Here is an 11,069-nt window from a genome sequence, read left to right as displayed (position 1 = left end):
TCTCTCTCTCTCTCTCTCTCTCTCTCTCTCTCTCTCTGCCAAAGTAGAAAAAAATGGCTGAATCACATTGCAAAAACACTGGGACAGGGTCACGCTTACCACTGTGACATGACCTTTTAACATTCAATAAACATTTGGAAACCGAGGAAACTAATTGTTGTAGTTTTGTCAGTAGAATTATTTCCCATTCTTGCTTGATGTACAGCTTCAGCTGTTCCACAGTGCAGGTGCTCCGTCATGTTACCCTAATGTGTTACACATCGTGGTCGACGACCATTTTGTTGGAAATGGTGACCACGAACGAGCGTTCTAACGGACAGATTGTCCCTCGAGGTACATTGTCACCAGGTCCGACTAACACCGATCATGGTGATTCTTTAGGACATGAGCATTTCGATGGTGGAATTCCCGTCTCGTTTCATCTCCCGCGGCGTTTGGAGTCGGCGGTCACAGTGTTGTTCCACAGCCCTCTTGGCCAACTTCCTCGTGTCCTTTGACTGTAAAGTGGAAGCAATCGGCCGCAAAGAAGCTCGAGTCCAGTGGGCCAACCTGTTTCGTACAGCAAGTCCGGGCGGTCCCGCCTTCTCCAGGAAAGGTTACAGAATGACGGCAAAGTCCCACTCGAAGAGCCGCTCGCCTCTGGAGTTTTCTCTGTCAACGTCAAACAACATCCATCGTCGGGGCAAGGGGTACCACATCAATATTTTACAGGGGAAGAGGATGTCGAGGTTGCCCAAATTTTTTCCTCCCAGGGCCACATACTGAAGGATCGAAGGATGGCAAAGCCACTTTTGAATTTGTTTTACTTTACCCCCAAATCAGTCATTGCGTCTTGTCGACATGCGAGTGTTTCTTTGAAAAGCTCCCACCGGAACAGCTTTCTACAAGACAAATAGGTGAGGATTTGGGGAAGATTTTGGGGTGGTCAGAGACCCTTGTAGCCCATCCGGAAATCCAAGTATCTGCCCCTGCACTCAAGAACTGTCCTGACAAAAGCCACCCTGGTACGCAAATCGGCCAACCGAGTTCCCCACCCTTGTGTGAAAGAGGATCGGGAAAAAAAGAGGAGCGGGGTACAAATGGCAGAAGGCACAGGTGAAGAAACTCTCCTGTCACGCCACTGCTTCATTTTCTTGCTGGCTCAAAGTGGGAGGGGCTGCGACCCGGATACTCAAATCCCTTCCGGACGGCAAAAGTCAAAGATGACGTCGCCAGACGTGCTCATCACTAGTGTGCTGGGCTGCCCCAGGGAAAATCAACACTTGGTAAACAACTGAAAATGAGCAGTATGATCCAAAAAGCAAATATTGTCAATGCTTTACTTGATCTGGGTTATGTCGTCCTCTGTTGCTGTAAAACCTGCACACAAATTCAAAATAAAAATAAGACTTTCAACATCCTAGCTGTAATTAATAAGCTTTCACCAAAACTAGTCTTGGCGGCCATTTTGTGTAAATTGAAGTACCGCCATTTTGAGAGTATCATCTTAATTGTCTGTTTAATACTCCATCGATAATGCGAGAAACATAAACAAAAATACAGTACTTTAAACATCTTTGAAGATAAGTACTTACGTGTGGATGTGACGAGTGATGAAAATGAAATGAAAAGTCCAGCTGACAAACAGTGCAAACAATGACAATCACATACTGCTTCTGCTGCGGCTTCGCAAGTGAAAAATGTCCAAGTGTAAAAGTGGGTCATCGGGGGTTTATCTTTAAAGGGGACTTATTAACATGAACTTTTTAGTCTCTGCTGCCATTAGTGCTCTGCTTAGTGATCAATAGGACACTTTTACTGCACAGTTGTCATCCGCTCAAGTCATCGTGTTCAAATGTACGGAAGTGATTGTTTCATACTCAAGCCCAACACTAGTTGAGCAAAAATAGGAATGTTTAAAATGACAACGAAAGCACTTTACCACATGTAGTTAATGGCTTGATTTACATACTGTACAAAAATGTTTTTTTTCCCCAAATGACTCCAATATGCTTCTGTGCGATTTATATATTTTTGAGTTGAACGTTTGAATTGTATAATTAGTGTATTTCAGCAGCAAATAAACAAGGATAATTTGGTACAAATTGATCAAATGTACTTTTTTAGTGTCTTGTTTGTATTTATTCGAGGCTTCGTCATATCACAATTGAAAAAGTCTATTTGGTTCATTTACGTGAATGGATTGTGCTGTGTTCATGTAATTTTTTTAATCGTTTGTTATTTTTCTCACATCAATTTCGATCAACGAGGCGCGTGGTGATGACGTAGTTAACCTGCTCATGTGAGGTGGGCGTCACCCCCCTCCTCCCCAGGTGCTCGTCTGTCAATCGTTTTCTTTTTTTTTTTTTTTTGGTCAGGTCGGTCTTCTCCTGGCTGTAAACAAATGGACATGACAATGCTAGGCGGACAAAACATGCAAAATGTAAACCGGCAGCACCGAGGGGATTCGCTAACATGCCGGCACGCAAGAGACGATTTAATGTCCGCTTCTCACCGGTATGCATTTTCTCTCAAAACGTGCATTTAGCACCTTTTTAAAATCTGTGTAACGTGTAGGCTAGCTAAGCTAGTTTACGTTGGAGGAGTTAGCTTTGCGATATGATGCCTTCGCGTACTGTCGGAGATGTCAACATCCTTCCCACAGTATTAGGTAGAGTCTGCCAAGCTTAAAATGCATCGTCTACCTGGTTAGACGATGCATTTTAAGCTTGTTTCAAATGTTTTGCCACGTATTTTACCCATACAAACAGGTTGATATATTCGGAACAGCTTTCGATTTGCTGCACGGATATACTAATAAGCCTGACAGTGAAATCAAATCAAAAGTGAAATGTTGGACACACGAGGAATGATGCGTTTTTTGTGCATTTGTTCTCAGGCTCGCATCAAAAAGATCATGCAAAAGAATGCAGAGGTGGGAAGGATTGCCATGGCGGTGCCTGTCATCATCTGTATCCTTTTTACAAATTCAAACCTAGACTTGTCATCCTGTACGTTATATTTGCTCGTTTTAACGTCCTTTTGCCAAGTTAAAATTTGATTACAGCTATCTGAAAGGGACAGGTGGAGATCTTGAACTGGACTCATCATTTGGTCGGAAATCAAATGTCAAATTGGAGTTAGATGTCTTCGATTCTGGTGCGGTTCCCTAATTCACGTAGCGTATATCTGCAATGCCCAAGTTGATGCAGTGACAGATGTGAGATGTGTTTGTTTTTTGAAGTTGACAACATTGAAATTCAGACATCTCCAACACAGAACCGGTTTAGTTGCTGAAAGGCTTATCAATGAAAGCGGATGAAAACATGAGGTACCGATTTCCTAAACTGTGGGCCAGCTCGACTTCTTGAGATGTTCCTCAAGTCTCTGCTCACCAAAACCTGTCTGATCACCCAATCCAACCTCAGCGGCATCATGTCTCTCGTGCACGTGTGAGTGCGCATCTCGCCTCTGTCGTTAGGTAGCCGCGGCAACCCGGGAGCACGTCCAAATAACGGCCGCGTTTCCAGAAAGCAGTGCATCGAGTCGGAGAAGCTCTTCCACTTCCTGAAGAACACGACGGCGAGATTCACGTTCCCGAGCGCGCAGAAGGACAACGCCGGTCTGAGCGTGTGGCCGGCTTACTTGTGAGGAGCTTTGGGGAAGACCGTTTTCATTCTTTGGTTGCTTCGCTCGAAAATCGATGTTATTTGCAGGACCAAACGACCCGACGGGCGCGTGCGAAGAAGCGCAGACGTGGGAGAGGTCACGCTGCGGCGAAGCCCCGACTCGCTTGGCAACGACTCCAGCTCCAGTGTAAATAACTCGCGCTCAAATTCATTCATCATATACTGAAAAAAAATGGGCGTGTTGAATTTAATCAGTGTATCATCGACTTGAAAAAATATGGATCTGGATCCAGATGATTTGGTTTTGTGCAAGCACTTGATGAAATAAAATGGAGTCAATTCAACAAAAATCTTTTTCAGTGTAAAACTGCACTTAACTGATTTCAATTGATTAATCTGTGGAGGACTTAAAAAATGGTTGGCTTTCAAGTTTAGACTTTTGTGTTTAATGGCGAGTCACCAAAGTTCACTGCCCACAAGAGAAAAACTCCAATGTGGCGGAGTCGGCTCCAACACAGAAAGCACAAATTAAGAGGTTCAACAGTGCCACCGTGAGGCCGTGGCGTTCACTGCATCACTCCAGGAGTTTCCATTTCTCATTTCGTCCTTCGGGGAGGGGGTGTCGATTTGTAGTTTATGCATTCTGTTGTGTTTTGTGAATGTCTTGAGTTGTCTCCAGGCAGTTTCACCGAGGAGGTGTGCGTTTTTGGAGGATTTGATTTTTAAAGGACTCGCGAATGAACGTCTTTTTCAACCGTCAAACCTTTTTGCGCACGCGGAACAATCCATGTTCGACTCCAGGGTGAATGTGAAGATGTGCTCCAATGGCAATAAATTGGAGAAATTGGTTTGAGTTGACTTTTTTTTTTAATTGTGTGTGGTACATACACACAGACACACACACGTAAAACTGAAGATGCGTTCAAATTAAGACTGTCAGCTGGCCACACCTGCGCATTTTTTGGGAGGGATGGGGGGGGGGGGTTGGTGTCTATTGCAAAGACTGACCAAAACTTGAAGACAAAGTATATGTCATATTTATTGCTGTCATATGGTAACCTTTTGAAAAATGAAATTCATTATATAATTTCTAAATTCATTGTCCAATAAATCAATTCTCGGAATTTTATTGTGGCAAATATCGAAAGCAGACCCCCCCCCGGCCCCCAAGAAAATCCAATATCAGCTGTACCTTAATTTAAATGTGAAAAAATAAATAAATCACAAACGGGCCACGCAGTGATTGGTTTATTCCGATCGTTTGGCATCACATCGGCGGCATGAAAAGGTATAAATAGATGAACCCCGCGGCGGGGGTTGTTCTGTGCAGCGGGAATGTTTCCGTTTGCTACGCTGGCTTCCCAGGTGATGCATTGATGAAAGCTGGGACGTTACACAACTGGATGCGGCCGTGGCTTTGAAGACCAACATGCGCCGGCGCTACGCTCAAAGAAACAAACAAAAATGACTTTTCCAGAGCTGCTCGTTTGCTTCGGTAAACGCAAAGTCCATTCTTTTACTTGTGCAAAGTAGAGGCCAATTTGCTCGAGTGGTTATGGTGAGGTTCTTCTGAACGACAAATATTCAAGAGGGACAAAAGTAAACCAAAAGAATACAAACGGTCCTCGCTGACTTCGCGTCAAGATGTCGCCGATCACGATGAGGAGTCAAAAAGCAAACCGACAAAATTCAAAGGAGGTCTCAGAAGAGTCGCGCCCCGTAGCCAAAAGTCTGTTTGATGGCCTCGAAGTAGAACCTGCGCCAGCCGTCCTTGGTCCGATCCTCGTCGTCGTCCGGAACTCCGCGACAGTCCAGGCGGAGTTCCGTCTCGCTGCTGCGGTCCACCAACGTCAGCGTGACCGTGGCGTAGTGCTCTGCAACGCACGCAAAGCCGTCACACACACACGTGCGCGCGCATTTGCCGCCGAGGCCAGAACAAGCTTTTTGTGGAGGGAAACCCACAAAAGACGTTTGGGTCTGCGCTGAAGCAGGAACCTTTTCGGTTCTTGCCACCTCTTGCAATACATACCACAGGGCCAGTTGTTGTACCTCCACTTCATGACTATTTTCTGATCTCGCACCTACAACCGAGAGGTGAGAAAGTCACTTAAGACGCGACACCTCCAAAACCGGGACAAAAGTTTGGGCTTCTTGCTTACCAAGTCTACGAATTCCCCCAAAACGTTTCCACCCAGCAGTCGAAACCTTCCTCCCTTCTCACCCTCCACCGTGGCCGGAGCGTGTGTGAACGCCTGAATCATCTGCAACGACGGCGACAGCGACACGTTTCATTTGACGGGACGCTTGAAAAGCAGGGGGTGGGAAAGCCTTCTTGATGGGGGCGGGGCCGCATTTTCAAGACTTGTTAAGCCTTTCAACAACTTGTCCTTGAACACAAACGCCCCCCCCCCTTACTCTGAACAGACTTGGGCTTCGTCGCAACTTCCTTCTGCTTTCTCATCGTCAAATCACCGCCTAGTGGGGGCTGCGTGCGTTACACTGCCCCCTGGTGGCCACGACCCGCATGTCAGAAGGTGGCAACATTTTTCTTGGTGATTTTTGGGAGGCTAAAACACGTGAATGGCATTTCCAATGACTGCAATGTAAACGCGCGGGTATATTGAAAAAATAAAAATACGGGGGCGGTCTGTACGTGGCCGTTTGGGCCATACGTTGCCCACCGCTGGCGCAAGAAAAGGCGAAGGTGTTTCTCACCTCCTGGTTGACAAAGACCCTGAAGAGGTCCGCTGGACTGGTGAGGAACGTTTCCGTCAGGCTGAACTTGCACGTGGGAATCTTCACGCCCGTGTTGACCGGCGGCGCTGCTGTGCTGCTCGATGATGAAATCTGACCCCACCCCCCACAAACACACACACAAAGACCAGGGAGTCAGCGTCCGTTCCTGCTGACCCAATACTTGCAGAGACGACGAACGTGGCCAACCTGAGTTTTGTCCGTCTTGGCCTTGGACTGCGAGGAGGACTGAAGCGGCACCATGCCGTTGGCCGTCGGCAAGATCATGCCCTGAGTGAACCCATTCTTGCTTGATGTACAGCTTCAGCTGTTCCACAGTGCAGGTGCTCCGTCATGTTACCCTAATGTGTTACACATCGTGGTCGACGACCATTTTGTTGGAAATGGTGACCACGAACGAGCGTTCTAACGGACAGATTGTCCCTCGAGGTACATTGTCACCAGGTCCGACTAACACCGATCATGGTGATTCTTTAGGACATGAGCATTTCGATGGTGGAATTCCCGTCTCGTTTCATCTCCCGCGGCGTTTGGAGTCGGCGGTCACAGTGTTGTTCCACAGCCCTCTTGGCCAACTTCCTCGTGTCCTTTGACTGTAAAGTGGAAGCAATCGGCCGCAAAGAAGCTCGAGTCCAGTGGGCCAACCTGTTTCGTACAGCAAGTCCGGGCGGTCCCGCCTTCTCCAGGAAAGGTTACAGAATGACGGCAAAGTCCCACTCGAAGAGCCGCTCGCCTCTGGAGTTTTCTCTGTCAACGTCAAACAACATCCATCGTCGGGGCAAGGGGTACCACATCAATATTTTACAGGGGAAGAGGATGTCGAGGTTGCCCAAATTTTTTCCTCCCAGGGCCACATACTGAAGGATCGAAGGATGGCAAAGCCACTTTTGAATTTGTTTTACTTTACCCCCAAATCAGTCATTGCGTCTTGTCGACATGCGAGTGTTTCTTTGAAAAGCTCCCACCGGAACAGCTTTCTACAAGACAAATAGGTGAGGATTTGGGGAAGATTTTGGGGTGGTCAGAGACCCTTGTAGCCCATCCGGAAATCCAAGTATCTGCCCCTGCACTCAAGAACTGTCCTGACAAAAGCCACCCTGGTACGCAAATCGGCCAACCGAGTTCCCCACCCTTGTGTGAAAGAGGATCGGGAAAAAAAGAGGAGCGGGGTACAAATGGCAGAAGGCACAGGTGAAGAAACTCTCCTGTCACGCCACTGCTTCATTTTCTTGCTGGCTCAAAGTGGGAGGGGCTGCGACCCGGATACTCAAATCCCTTCCGGACTGCAAAAGTCAAAGATGACGTCGCCAGACGTGCTCATCACTAGTGTGCTGGGCTGCCCCAGGGAAAATCAACACTTGGTAAACAACTGAAAATGAGCAGTATGATCCAAAAAGCAAATATTGTCAATGCTTTACTTGATCTGGGTTATGTCGTCCTCTGTTGCTGTAAAACCTGCACACAAATTCAAAATAAAAATAAGACTTTCAACATCCTAGCTGTAATTAATAAGCTTTCACCAAAACTAGTCTTGGCGGCCATTTTGTGTAAATTGAAGTACCGCCATTTTGAGAGTATCATCTTAATTGTCTGTTTAATACTCCATCGATAATGCGAGAAACATAAACAAAAATACAGTACTTTAAACATCTTTGAAGATAAGTACTTACGTGTGGATGTGACGAGTGATGAAAATGAAATGAAAAGTCCAGCTGACAAACAGTGCAAACAATGACAATCACATACTGCTTCTGCTGCGGCTTCGCAAGTGAAAAATGTCCAAGTGTAAAAGTGGGTCATCGGGGGTTTATCTTTAAAGGGGACTTATTAACATGAACTTTTTAGTCTCTGCTGCCATTAGTGCTCTGCTTAGTGATCAATAGGACACTTTTACTGCACAGTTGTCATCCGCTCAAGTCATCGTGTTCAAATGTACGGAAGTGATTGTTTCATACTCAAGCCCAACACTAGTTGAGCAAAAATAGGAATGTTTAAAATGACAACGAAAGCACTTTACCACATGTAGTTAATGGCTTGATTTACATACTGTACAAAAATGTTTTTTTTCCCCAAATGACTCCAATATGCTTCTGTGCGATTTATATATTTTTGAGTTGAACGTTTGAATTGTATAATTAGTGTATTTCAGCAGCAAATAAACAAGGATAATTTGGTACAAATTGATCAAATGTACTTTTTTAGTGTCTTGTTTGTATTTATTCGAGGCTTCGTCATATCACAATTGAAAAAGTCTATTTGGTTCATTTACGTGAATGGATTGTGCTGTGTTCATGTAATTTTTTTAATCGTTTGTTATTTTTCTCACATCAATTTCGATCAACGAGGCGCGTGGTGATGACGTAGTTAACCTGCTCATGTGAGGTGGGCGTCACCCCCCTCCTCCCCAGGTGCTCGTCTGTCAATCGTTTTCTTTTTTTTTTTTTTTTGGTCAGGTCGGTCTTCTCCTGGCTGTAAACAAATGGACACGACAATGCTAGGCGGACAAAACATGCAAAATGTAAACCGGCAGCACCGAGGGGATTCGCTAACATGCCGGCACGCAAGAGACGATTTAATGTCCGCTTCTCACCGGTATGCATTTTCTCTCAAAACGTGCATTTAGCACCTTTTTAAAATCTGTGTAACGTGTAGGCTAGCTAAGCTAGTTTACGTTGGAGGAGTTAGCTTTGCGATATGATGCCTTCGCGTACTGTCGGAGATGTCAACATCCTTCCCACAGTATTAGGTAGAGTCTGCCAAGCTTAAAATGCATCGTCTACCTGGTTAGACGATGCATTTTAAGCTTGTTTCAAATGTTTTGCCACGTATTTTACCCATACAAACAGGTTGATATATTCGGAACAGCTTTCGATTTGCTGCACGGATATACTAATAAGCCTGACAGTGAAATCAAATCAAAAGTGAAATGTTGGACACACGAGGAATGATGCGTTTTTTGTGCATTTGTTCTCAGGCTCGCATCAAAAAGATCATGCAAAAGAATGCAGAGGTGGGAAGGATTGCCATGGCGGTGCCTGTCATCATCTGTATCCTTTTTACAAATTCAAACCTAGACTTGTCATCCTGTACGTTATATTTGCTCGTTTTAACGTCCTTTTGCCAAGTTAAAATTTGATTACAGCTATCTGAAAGGGACAGGTGGAGATCTTGAACTGGACTCATCATTTGGTCGGAAATCAAATGTCAAATTGGAGTTAGATGTCTTCGATTCTGGTGCGGTTCCCTAATTCACGTAGCGTATATCTGCAATGCCCAAGTTGATGCAGTGACAGATGTGAGATGTGTTTGTTTTTTGAAGTTGACAACATTGAAATTCAGACATCTCCAACACAGAACCGGTTTAGTTGCTGAAAGGCTTATCAATGAAAGCGGATGAAAACATGAGGTACCGATTTCCTAAACTGTGGGCCAGCTCGACTTCTTGAGATGTTCCTCAAGTCTCTGCTCACCAAAACCTGTCTGATCACCCAATCCAACCTCAGCGGCATCATGTCTCTCGTGCACGTGTGAGTGCGCATCTCGCCTCTGTCGTTAGGTAGCCGCGGCAACCCGGGAGCACGTCCAAATAACGGCCGCGTTTCCAGAAAGCAGTGCATCGAGTCGGAGAAGCTCTTCCACTTCCTGAAGAACACGACGGCGAGATTCACGTTCCCGAGCGCGCAGAAGGACAACGCCGGTCTGAGCGTGTGGCCGGCTTACTTGTGAGGAGCTTTGGGGAAGACCGTTTTCATTCTTTGGTTGCTTCGCTCGAAAATCGATGTTATTTGCAGGACCAAACGACCCGACGGGCGCGTGCGAAGAAGCGCAGACGTGGGAGAGGTCACGCTGCGGCGAAGCCCCGACTCGCTTGGCAACGACTCCAGCTCCAGTGTAAATAACTCGCGCTCAAATTCATTCATCATATACTGAAAAAAAATGGGCGTATTGAATTTAATCAGTGTATCATCGACTTGAAAAAATATGGATCTGGATCCAGATGATTTGGTTTTGTGCAAGCACTTGATGAAATAAAATGGAGTCAATTCAACAAAAATCTTTTTCAGTGTAACACTGCACTTAACTGATTTCAATTGATTAATCTGTGGAGGACTTAAAAAATGGTTGGCTTTCAAGTTTAGACTTTTGTGTTTAATGGCGAGTCACCAAAGTTCACTGCCCACAAGAGAAAAACTCCAATGTGGCGGAGTCGGCTCCAACAGAAAGCACAAATTAGAGGTTCAACAGTGCCACCGTGAGGCCGTGGCGTTCACTGCATCACTCCAGGAGTTTCCATTTCTCATTTCGTCCTTCGGGGAGGGGGTGTCGATTTGTAGTTTATGCATTCTGTTGTGTTTTGTGAATGTCTTGAGTTGTCTCCAGGCAGTTTCACCGAGGAGGTGTGCGTTTTTGGAGGATTTGATTTTTAAAGCACTCGCGAATGAACGTCTTTTTCAACCGTCAAACCTTTTTGCGCACGCGGAACAATCCATGTTCGACTCCAGGGTGAATGTGAAGATGTGCTCCAATGGCAATAAATTGGAGAAATTGGTTTGAGTTGACTTTTTTTTTTAATTGTGTGTGGTACATACACACAGACACACACACGTAAAACTGAAGATGCGTTCAAATTAAGACTGTCAGCTGGCCACACCTGCGCATTTTTTGGGAGGGATGGGGGGGGGGGGGGGGGGGTGGGGTTTGTTGCGA

At 45.7% G+C, this 11,069-nt stretch overlaps 3 protein-coding genes across 3 annotated transcripts; 2 read left to right on the top strand and 1 right to left on the bottom strand.

The window, feature by feature from the left end:
* Positions 1-2,032: 2,032 nt before the first annotated feature.
* On the top strand, positions 2,033-3,835 carry LOC109520344 (dr1-associated corepressor-like). The gene is made up of 5 exons (XM_019877480.1): positions 2,033-2,496; positions 2,879-2,951; positions 3,338-3,431; positions 3,510-3,626; positions 3,696-3,835. The coding sequence occupies exons 1-5, from the start codon at positions 2,455-2,457 to the stop codon at positions 3,832-3,834; spliced, it is 465 nt and encodes a 154-aa protein (XP_019733039.1). The 5' UTR covers positions 2,033-2,454; the 3' UTR covers position 3,835.
* A 1,004-nt stretch (positions 3,836-4,839) lies between these two features.
* Positions 4,840-6,719, bottom strand: LOC109520182 (activator of 90 kDa heat shock protein ATPase homolog 1-like). Its single transcript, XM_019877213.1, has 6 exons — positions 6,703-6,719; positions 6,552-6,651; positions 6,324-6,455; positions 5,768-5,869; positions 5,638-5,689; positions 4,840-5,482 (listed from the first exon to the last, which is right to left on the bottom strand). The coding sequence occupies exons 1-6, from the start codon at positions 6,717-6,719 to the stop codon at positions 5,310-5,312; spliced, it is 576 nt and encodes a 191-aa protein (XP_019732772.1). The 3' UTR covers positions 4,840-5,309.
* Positions 6,720-8,490: 1,771 nt separating this feature from the next.
* Positions 8,491-10,293, top strand: LOC109520334 (dr1-associated corepressor-like). The gene is made up of 5 exons (XM_019877469.1): positions 8,491-8,954; positions 9,337-9,409; positions 9,796-9,889; positions 9,968-10,084; positions 10,154-10,293. The coding sequence occupies exons 1-5, from the start codon at positions 8,913-8,915 to the stop codon at positions 10,290-10,292; spliced, it is 465 nt and encodes a 154-aa protein (XP_019733028.1). The 5' UTR covers positions 8,491-8,912; the 3' UTR covers position 10,293.
* Positions 10,294-11,069: the final 776 nt, after the last annotated feature.

The sequence above is a fragment of the Hippocampus comes genome, unplaced genomic scaffold (genome assembly GCF_001891065.2).
Source record: "Hippocampus comes isolate QL1 unplaced genomic scaffold, H_comes_QL1_v1.1 scaffold295, whole genome shotgun sequence".
Taxonomy (NCBI): domain Eukaryota; kingdom Metazoa; phylum Chordata; class Actinopteri; order Syngnathiformes; family Syngnathidae; genus Hippocampus; species Hippocampus comes.
The sequence above is the reverse complement of the archived record's forward strand: the minus strand, read 5'-3'. Positions and strand labels throughout refer to the sequence as shown.